General features: G+C 44.0%; 1 protein-coding gene across 2 annotated transcripts in view; it reads right to left on the reverse strand.

Annotated features, from left to right (window-relative positions):
• Nucleotides 1–10,696, reverse strand: part of CDH8 (cadherin 8) — a 472,175-nt gene that overhangs the window by 448,045 nt on the left and 13,434 nt on the right. For both annotated transcript variants that reach the window (XM_045293654.1, XM_004704627.2), the window contains exon 2: nt 8,050–8,498. In XM_045293654.1, the coding sequence (XP_045149589.1) occupies nt 8,050–8,301 (252 nt within the window). In that variant the 5' untranslated portion in view covers nt 8,302–8,498. The remainder of the gene's footprint in view (nt 1–8,049; nt 8,499–10,696) is intronic.

Here is a 10,696-nt window from a genome sequence, read left to right on the forward strand (position 1 = left end):
CAGCCCTGCAGCCTGATGAATGATTCTCAGCTCACTGGCTACTCTTTCAGGGAAGCTCCCACCATCTCAGAGAACGGATCAGCTGCCTCTGCATGTGTGTCCAAAGAACTATATTTCTTACCTTCAGAACAATTATCTCAATTTACTGTGGCCTTTGTGCATATGTTTGCTTTTCAATGTTGTTCTTGTCGTGTGCCGCTGAGTCAATTCCGAGTGAGGGAGACTCTTTCAGACAGAGAGAATGACTCTATAGGGGTTTCTATGCTGGCATCTGCATAGGGGAGCAGATTTCTAGGTCTTTCAGCCACAGAGCAGCTGATGGGTTCAAACTGCCAACCTTGTTATATAGCAGCTGAGAGCTTATCATTGTACCAAAGCACCCCTTTGTCTCCCTCTGGTGGCATAATATGTTGGGCTGCTAACCACAAGGTCAGCAGTTCCCCGTCAATCATGACTCACAACAGAAAGATGAGGCTTCTTACTCTCATAAGGATCTACAATCTCTGAACCCCACGGGGGAGTTCTAATCTGCTGCTCTCAGCTGGCATGAACTCAATGACAGTGACATTTTTTGTTTGCTTGGTTGCTTGCTTGGTTTGTTGCCCTTACACGCCATCACAGAAAGCATGAATCTGGGTTCACTCAGAGCTACGAACCCCTTGGCCTAACACAATAAGTGCTCACTAAATGTTTGTGAAGACTCACTAAGTCACCTTCCCGGGTGAAGAGGAACAGCTCTTGTGATGACATCAAGTGTCTACCTTAACACCTGCACAGGCATTGTTCAAGGCTTGCTTTTTTTTTTTAATCTCAGTTGCAAGATTTATTGAACCGATCACAAAACGATCACAGGTGTCTTTTTCTGCCTTTAAGACCAGGACAAATGACATATTTGGTTTAAGGGTCTCCTAAGCTATGCTGTAGTCTGCCACTGTTGCCAGAGAGCATCAATACTACCATTGGGAATCAAAATTGTTCACAGGTTTATGGTTACAAAGGCCACTGGGTGGGGTACAAACAGTTTGCATTCAACTAGTAATCATAAGGATGGTTCAATCCTACCCAGAGGCAGCATACAAGAAAGCCGTGGCCTCATCAGTATTACCAGCCAAGAAAACCCAGGGGAGTGAATCTATCCTGTAACATGGGGTCCACATAAGTCCAATGAACTCAACAGCAAGTGGTGTGGGTTTATTTATTTCTTAGATGTGTATAAATAGGCCCATCTCTATTTTGTCCCACCAGAGGGCTCGAGGAAAAAATGGGGTGTGTTCAGCTTGTTGTTGTTAATTTAGGAATCTAGAAAGCAGGTTTATATGCCACATGCAATGGATTAGAAGCTACCGAACTCACCGTCCTGTGTTGCTTCACACTATGGTAGGGAGGTAGCGTTTATAAATATATTCCTGGCAGCTTCCTCCAAAGAGAATGGCTTTAACAAGACACCTTCTCCACTGTCACCACCTCAAAGTAGCCCATGTAAAATCAGTACAAGGACAGGTATTGGAAACTACCCAACTTGCCTATACAACACCAATAAGACGGAGAGAACACCGAAGCAATATATTGGTCCCATTATTGAGAAACAATATTTGTAGTAAATCCTATTGAGTTTATACCCCTTGTGTAAATGGCTTTCTTATTTAAGTGAATGGCCCCTAATCCAGTCGTGCGAAATGTTCATCGGAGTACTTTCTATATGCAGGTAATGGTCTAGGTTTGGAGGATACGGAATAAAGAACAAAGGAAACCAAATTCTTTTTCTTTATGCAACTTGCATTCTAGTGGGAGACACGCCCCAGAAAGGCCGGGGCACATGATAGAGTGATTACCAGGAAGATGACAAGAATAAAGCACAGATAAAGGCTATGGGATACAGAGGAGGGGCAGTTATGATTTGGGCAGTGAGAAACAAGGAAGACCTCTCCAGGGATATGACGTTTAGCTTCATTCTAATTCAGAAAGAACAATAAAGGCTGATGTTGGTTCTGATGAAGGGAACCCTTAGTCCTCTTGCTCTATCTGTACAAGTTAGTATAAGGCCTTCTTCCCAGCTGCCACACCTAGCTTTCCATGCCACCAGTGGAAATTACCTACACTGTCACCGTCAAGCTATAATGGCAACACGTTCTTCACCTTAATCAAGTAGGACCGATGAAGGTACCTTTCTTGGGATGTCAGATTATGGAGTTCACTCAGTGTTGTATTGTTTTACTTAGTGTTGTATTTTTTAGTTTGTCCACCATTCCAAATATAAACACACACACACACACACAATTCAGAATATAATCATGACCACAGAATACTGTGTACCAAGTATTATGCATCCATTGTACCTTCAGTCTCTCCTCCTTGTAGTGTACTGAATTATGCATTGAACTGCTAACCGCGAGGTCGGCAGTTCCAACCACCAGTCACTCCACAGGGGAAAGTGAAGCTTTCAGCTCCTGTAAAGACTTACAGCCTCAGAAACATACAGGGCCAGTTCTACTCTGCTCAATAGGGTCACCCATGAATCAGCATCAAATCGATGGTGGTGAGGATTTTTAAAATGATAGATTCTAAATGTATCTTATTTGGAAAAACGATTCATGATGTTTTATAACTTTCTCATTGTCACTCAGGCAGAAAGTGGAAACACAGGATTCAAGTCACTGGAGATTCCCCCTGGATGCTCTTCCTTCTGCATCTGCTGCAGAACAATGCAATGATCACAAAAGGTGGATAAAGTCAGGAGGTCATGGAAACTCTGAAGAGCCAGGCCCTGGAGCTTGAACTCCTGCCTGCCAGGCAAGAGGCCCCACGAGGGTGACTTGCCACCTACGGGCCCTTTAAAGAGCAAGTAGGCCGATGCAGTAACTGATACTTCTTGGTGGGTTCCTGCAGAGAAGCTTGGCAGTGGAGTCATTTAAAGAGCTGGATGTGGAAGAGTGTGCACAGAGATAAAGCAATGGCAAGCCCTGGTGGGCACTGAGCTACGGAGCATTCCCACACTCCGCCTGACTAACAAGCAGAAGCAGTCTGTCTGAAATTTCTTGTTGCTTTAGCTATATCCCCAAATCCTCAAATGCTTCACTATAATAATTCAGGAGCAATTTTCTTAGGAGACAATATGTACAACCAGGAATGTTTAGCAAATATCCCTTCCCCTCATTGAACTGTGGATGCTGTTGTTGATTGGGAAATTGACCGAGGTAAAGGGTAAGAAAGGAGTGTGTGTGCAGTGCAGGTAAATGCTGGACCGCCAGCTAAAAAGTTGGCCATTTGGACCCACCCAGTGGCATCTCGGAGAGTGAAAAGAGGCCTGGCAAGCTGCATCTCAAACCCAATAGGGCAGTTCTTCTCTGTGCCCATGAGCAACAGGGCACAGGACAAGGACAAATCTATAAAGCTCCCCACTCCAAATTACTTGTCATCGCATCCACTGTCCCTGTGAGTTTCTAAGACGGTACAACTTTACAGGAGTTGAAAGCTGCAACTTCCTTCCATTTGGCAGGTGGTCGTTTAGAACTGCCAACCATTGAGTTAGCAGCCCAATGCATAATCTACTATGCTACCAGGTCTCCTCTGCTGTGGGTTCCATGTTAGGCTGCTACCTGCAAGGTTGCTAGTTCAAAACCACCAGCCGCTCCATGTGGGAAAGATGAAATTTTCTACTTCCATAAAGAGTTACAATGTTGAAAACACACAGGGGCAATTCTACCCTAGCTTGTAGTCAGAATCAACTTGATGGCAGTGAGTTCAATCTATAGAGCGGCTGACCCAAACATAGGGTTCATTAGGGATGTTGTTGTCATCTAGGGAAACTCAAGAATCTCAACAATACTAAGTCAGGAAAGGATGCTGAATGCACGGCCGCTTGCTTCTACCTGTATTACTTCTTTAAGGAATGGTGGTGAGATTAATCAGCAAACTCTATGGGTCCTAAGCAAGCCTGTCTTTAATTGATTAATTTATTGCAATAAACATGGAAGTCCTCCCGGGCAAGTTGTATGTGGCGTGCTTGATTTATTTACAGACAGAGTAAGAATGAATACCTCCATAAAGGGTTAAATAAAAGAAACCGGGAAAAGGGACCCATCTTATTATGTATGTATGCATTTCCAGAATTTCATACAGTACAAAAATGACTTGCCTTAGGGCTTGTTAAGGAAGTTCAGAATAGCCAGAAGGTCAGAATTTAAGGACCTTGCATTCTATACTCAGTCACTATCAGGTTCAAATCGCAGCTTGGAGCTCAGGGTCTCTAGTTGCTGAGGTGTAATAGGGAATAGTGGCTATAATTATGGCCCTGAGAAGTTTCCATCAAATCCTAATGCAGGTGGAGAATTTATGAGTTCTCTGAGCCTGGTTTATTCATCTATCTAAGTCTTAGTCTCAGGCAGTCCATACCGCAAACTCGCCGGGCTAGATGCGTGTTAGATGTCAGAAGTGCTCACATTTACAATCCCATTAAGGTCTATAAACTGTATAGTAAGTCACACCTTCAGCTAGGTCTGAGGCAGTAACCTGTAAGCAAGCAAATTAACATTTCTGCAGTCAACTATCTGAATAGTCAAAGTCAATGGGATGCATTATGACTATAAATAGCCTCAAGTCAGCTCAAGTTAGGGTTTTCTGCTACCTGAGCTTGTATCAAGCATACACAAAAAAATCTGTTGGATGCAAGGTTGATACAGACTGGGGGAACACCAGAGACTGTGACCCTTCTATACCCTAAAACCTGGAAATGAACCCACTTAGGGGGATCACCTGGAAGGCAAACAACAGACAGAGCTATAAAGTGAAAAACAACATGGGGGGGGGGGTGAAGGGGGGTGCAGAGTGTGAGGGGAATTACTCTTCAGAACAAGTAGCCACACAAAACCAAAAGGAAAGCATTTGTCGCAAAACATAACTCCGAGGGTAGGAAGGGGCAGGGAAGAAGGAAGAATGGGTCCCAGAAACCCAGAAGGAAATGAAAAGAGTGCTACACTATTGAGGGCCTTGTACCTGTCACAAAACTCCATGTATCTAACCTGCACGGTCCAAAGGCACTGTGCTTTGTAAACTTCATTCTAAGAAGAAACCTGTAGGAGAGTTTGATTCTCCACATTTCATGTATTAGTTCTTAACATTTCATGAAACTTTCATTATTGGTCCAAATGTGACTTCTTTCAGGGAAGAGAGCATGCTTTTGTTCATTGATTCCCCGCCTCCCCCCCCCCCCATTTGTCTAAACAAGTGTCCATTGCATGGGAAGGGCTCAATAAATATAAGTGGAGTCTATTTGTATGTTTCTTTCTGTGAATTATTCTATTAAAGACAGAGATGAGGTTTTCTATGGTGACTGGGTGTGACCAGCCGTATGGCACCAATCCCACCCCACTGCCTCATAGCATCGAGCACAGGTGTCCGTTCAGCCACCACTATGTAAGTCTTATTCGCATGACAATCTCTTGCTGCACCTGCACTCAGCATGGCTAGTGTTACTGCTGACATGTGTTCCTTGGCAGCTCTGTACATCTCAAGGCCACATCTAGGCACAAGTGGGCTTCCTGTGACACTTTCTCATCCGGCCTCTCTAGGTGGAGTGGAGCCTGTGGGCAATGAGGGGAAAATGCATGCTTCAAACACTCAATTACTTTCTCAAAGCAATGAGGGTAGAAGCAAGAATACAATCAGGAATTCCTAGCGAACCACAAAGAGTTAACCACAAAAAGTCAATATTTAATTATATATATATGTATATATGTATATTTAAATTGCTACACTTGGAAATAAATAACATAAGCTTGATTCACTTCTGAATATCAATTACCAAAAAAAGATCAGCCACTGGCAGGTTTGCCCTCAGAATTCCAGCCAGGATTCCACTGAGTGTCAACATTAACAGAAGTTTGAGAATTAAACATGCATGTGGTTGTTGTTGCTGTTGTTGTTCTTAGGTGTCGTGGAGTTGGTTCTGATTCATAACCATCCTATGTATGACCTAACGAAAGGCCGCCCCGTCTGAAGCCATTCTCACGAAGTGTTCGTATAGTTGAGCCCATTGGGGCAGCCACTGTGTCGATCCATCTCATTAAGGGCCTTCTTCTTCGCTGCCCCTTTAATTAACCAAGCTTCATAGCCTTCTCTAGGGACTGATCCCTCCTGACCACATGGCCAAAGGATGGCAGACTAAGTCTCACCACCCTGGCCTGGAAATAGGCTTAAAGGTGCGTGGCCCTTCACGAACTCAGAGTGCTGCACAAAAGGAGGTGGCTCATGGAGACGTAAGGGTTATTTCCCTACCTGCTACCAACGACCAAACCAAGGCAGTCCAGGCTCACTCACCACAGACCCTTCCAACCAAAGATGTTGATTCCAGTCTTCTGATGGTACCTGATGATGAATGAATTCATTTCTCTTACCCTTGTGGCAGAGTTTGGCTCACTCTACAGTAGAACCCGGTATTCGACCACATCAGGACTCGACACAATCGGATTTTGACTCAAAATGTTGACAAAATTTTGCATTGGAGCTCGAAAAAAACATCAGAATTCAACCCGAAGCATGCATGCGGTGTTTGTAAACAAAAGCAGTTCATGTTTCGGTCACTTGGTGTTAGTTAGTAAGCTTTGTTTAAACCTTTTGCGGCTGTGTTCCATGCGTTTTGCTATATTTTTCTTAGTTTTTGTCATTTTTTTTTTTACTGGTTTTAGATTTAAAAAAACTCATGACTCCTAAGAAAGCGTTTTTTGAAAAGAATCACGATAAGAGAGCTTTTTGAAAAGAATCATCATGATAAGGAACTTGTTAACCGTGTTATCAATACGGCTGATGATAATATAGTAAACCCTTTTAGAAAACAGTTAAGGGAACGCCAACAGCAGACCACATTAGACAGATTTTTTTTTAAGAGAAAGACAGCCAAATCCTAGTGGGAAAACAAACAAACAAACAAACAAACAAAAAAACAAGCAAATAAGAGGGCAGGGGGGTGGGGGAGCTCCTGAAAAGCAGCTAGCAGTTGATTTTTTGAAAGGGGATTCCCCTTCCAAACACTGACTCTCCATCCCTCCTCTGCACATCCGAGTCCACAGACCCAGATCCTCAGTCTCTAGGTATGGGTCACACTGCAGTTGTGAAGAACTTTTAAAATGTTGCGTTTCTTATTTAAATTATATCATTTAACTCTGAACTTATTTGCTTTGAAATTTCTGTGCAATGTTTTGTATAGAAAGGCAATGTTAGGGTAAAAACTTGGTGGTTGAGAATGGATGAATTCATTTTCAGTTATTTCTTACAGGAAACATTGATTTCGGAAACTCGGCTGCATCTCGACAGCTCCTTCTAGAGTGCTAGCATTGCGGTCCGGGTCCTACTAGAGAACAAAGCACTCTTTCCAACTCTAGTTCACTCTCCTCTGCCTTATTCCTCCCTAAAACCCAGACACACTACCGTCAGGTAGATCCTAACTCACAGTGATCCTCTAGGACAGGGCAGAACTGCCTCTGTGGATTTCTGAAATTGTAATTATTTTCTTTCTAGGAGTAGAAAGCTTCCTTTTTCTCCCTTGGGGCCACAGGTAGTTTCGAACAGCTAACCTTGCAATTAGCAGCCCAACGGGGTCACCACGACATCACCAGGGGCTTCACTCCACTCTAAGTGAATGATTCAAACAAACAAACAGACCTGTGATTAGAAATTCCTGGTATCAAAGGAAAACAGCAGAATGCTCCCTCCACCCCACCCCACCCAAGAACTGTGATGGTGGGAATTCAAACTGAGCAAAAAGATATACTTCTTCAAACACTCAATGCTATAGACAAGATTTGGCATTCAGATTTCTTGTGTGAGGTGGACAAAGCAGGGCGATTAGCTTTGGCTGGACATCCGATGTGTCCACATTCAAGACTACACTTCGACGATTATTCAAACTCCTCTGGAAAGGGACTGGTTATCTACCCAACCCTGTGGCTTCGAAGACTTACAGCCCAACCTGCCAACAGCTGTGAAGAGTCTAGGGTACGGGCTCTGAAGGCTACAAGCAGACGCTGAAATGGGGTTCTTAAAATCAGTACTTACCCGGCCAACAAGAATCGGTTCCGGTCCAGAGAACTCTTCCAGGACAAACATTTGATTCCAAACCCAGCCTCTTTTGGAGCGGTTCAAAACCCTCTGTTCTTCACTCAGCTGGTTTCGTCCCAAAGAGGAGCCACTCATTAACACTTGAGACTGATTCACTGGAGCCATGTAAATGCAAGGGGGAAGCGTGATCCATAATATTATTAATGGCGTCCAGAGATCCAAGAGCATGTCCGCTAGCCGTTCTGGCATGGTCCCACCAGTTAAGCAAATCACCACGAAAATGAGACAATTATTTCTTTTGCCTCCGGTCTGCAGCCATCCAATTCATCATGCAGCGCTGAGCACACTTGCAGCTCGGCCACGTGTTTACAGCTCAGGGAACACACATCGTCTAAGCAGTTCTTCTAAGACCACGAGCCATTGGCTGTCCTTGTCATTGAAATTTCCTGCATAAAGAAAAAAGGAAACAAGGAGAGAGAAAGCTACAGGTTCACTCAAGCAGGTGTGAAGCAAAACCACAGCTTGTCCAAAGCACCCACGTCATCAGTCCTAGGCGTGTCCCAAACTCTCAGGAGACAAAAAGCAGGTCTGAGAAACAAGAACGCGGAGCCTGTTTCTTTCAGCTTTATGTAGATCACAGTACAGTTAGGCCCCGGGAGTCACAAGGATCTGACTTTCAGACAACTTGTAAGGGCTCTGCCATGGGGCGTTCTACTCCCCTAAAGAGTTACAGTCTTGGAAACGTACAGGGGCAGTTCTATCCTGTCCTGCCGGGTTGCTATGATTCGGCATCTACTCGATGCCAATGAACTTGAGTTTTTGAAAAATATGGACCCACACCACTCTCAACAAATTCTTCCTCACATTCACCCTTACTCATCGCAAGTGACGGTGTTACGCCTTTACGGTGCTTATCAGTAAGGCTAAGGAGAGACCCAATGAACCTGTTCGGACTTATTTACTTACAAATTCCACTTAGCAACTCATCTGGTTCATAAGCCGGGGACAGACAGCCTGTGCCTATTGTGTATACACAAGTATGTTACTTATGAACGACCACTTCAAGTAATAGCAATTCTCCCTTCTCCCCTTACCTCTCTCCCTCTTTCTTGCACTCTGTTTCTATTCTTGGCACAGTTGCTTTTAAAAATACAATCCTGTGTACCATGAAAGTGTGGAGGTGTAGATGACTAAAGCCCCACTCGCAGCACAACTTTTGTTGTTGTTAAGTCGTTTAAAGAAAGTTCTCTTCCGTTTATGTGGAACTGCATGACAGGAGAGGGAGCTAGTCTTTAAAGGGGAGTAAGAAAACTGCATAGGGGAAATTCCCTAACTTCTACCGTCTCGGCTGCCACAGTCATTGCAAAGAAGCGTCCGGTCCGAGCTGCTGAATGCAATTCTCAGGCTGGATGCTAATAGCTAGTAAATACAGTTAGCATGCTCCCAGAGAGAAATGCTGTCATGTCTGGCATGTGGCTATAATCATCCGAAATGTCCAGTTGAACAGGAGATTGAAATTATGAAAAGCTGCTTTGGGAATGAAATATGGTAAAAAATGCAATTTTCAATCGAGGTGAGTCAGAACAGGATGACCAAAAAGAAAGAAAGAAAAGAAAAATCCCCATTACCTGAGGTGTCAAATACATTTTTTTGCTTACCTTCAGCGTAGCGAAACGTGTTTCTTCCCTCTCCAAAAAATTATTTTTAAAGAAATAATGCTCACTGCAGCTCCCAGAGAGAAGCCACGCGGAATTAAATGGTAAAGTAATTGCTCAGGACACCATTGGGAACAGTTTGGCTGAGGGAATTCGTAATGGGTTAGGGAAACCTTTCACCCGTATGTCCTCGGTTCCATTCTGGCTCAGAATGGGAAAGGCAGAAAGTCATTAACGTGGGCTGAGCTGTGGAGTGGCCTCCATGAAGTCAGCTGAAAGAGCCAGACCTCCGATGCAGGCAGTGTCTGATCTAAGGAGATGGCCGGTGGCCTTGGCCAGCTGTCACTCTTTGTCTGAGCTCAGAGCTCAGTGATTAGAACTTTGCACCTGAAAGCGAAGCTTCACTCAAAAGAATACTGCCTATAAGGGAGACTCAGCAAGTTTGGAGAACAAAAAAGAAAAATAGCTTTCAAGAGGGAGCCAAGTCCAATAAGACAGCCAAGAAAAGGTCCCCTCCCCTTTTGTTTTTTTGACAATTACCACACAGGCAGGAAACCAAGTCTTCCTTAAAAACAGACACCCACTAAGATAAGACCTCTCTCATGTCCAGTGTGAGGTCTAACCATGGTGCTTCCCAAATGAAATTCAAAAAGCCATCAAATAAAACCTGAGAACAGTTGGGTCTTTCTGATTTGCCAATCCACTTAGTTAAGCACTACTGAGAGTTCAGTGACAACACATTGTGTCATACTGCCTCCCAGATAGGGGAGTGATGGACTAAAACCGAGCTAAGCATCACTCAAGGTCGGTGGTTCAAACCTACTGGCTACTCCGCAGGAGAAAACTGAAGTTATCTGCTTCCGTAAAAACGTACAGCCTCAGCACCGCTATACACGATCTATATATAGGATCTATAGAGGATCAATGTGCATCCTAATCGACTTGATGACAACGGGTGAGCATGTCTACTTTGGAACGCCAGCATACCC

Source organism: Echinops telfairi, unplaced genomic scaffold (genome assembly GCF_000313985.2).
Source record: "Echinops telfairi isolate 266 unplaced genomic scaffold, ASM31398v2 ScPeMD7_2291;HRSCAF=2852, whole genome shotgun sequence".
NCBI classification, from domain to species: domain Eukaryota; kingdom Metazoa; phylum Chordata; class Mammalia; order Afrosoricida; family Tenrecidae; genus Echinops; species Echinops telfairi.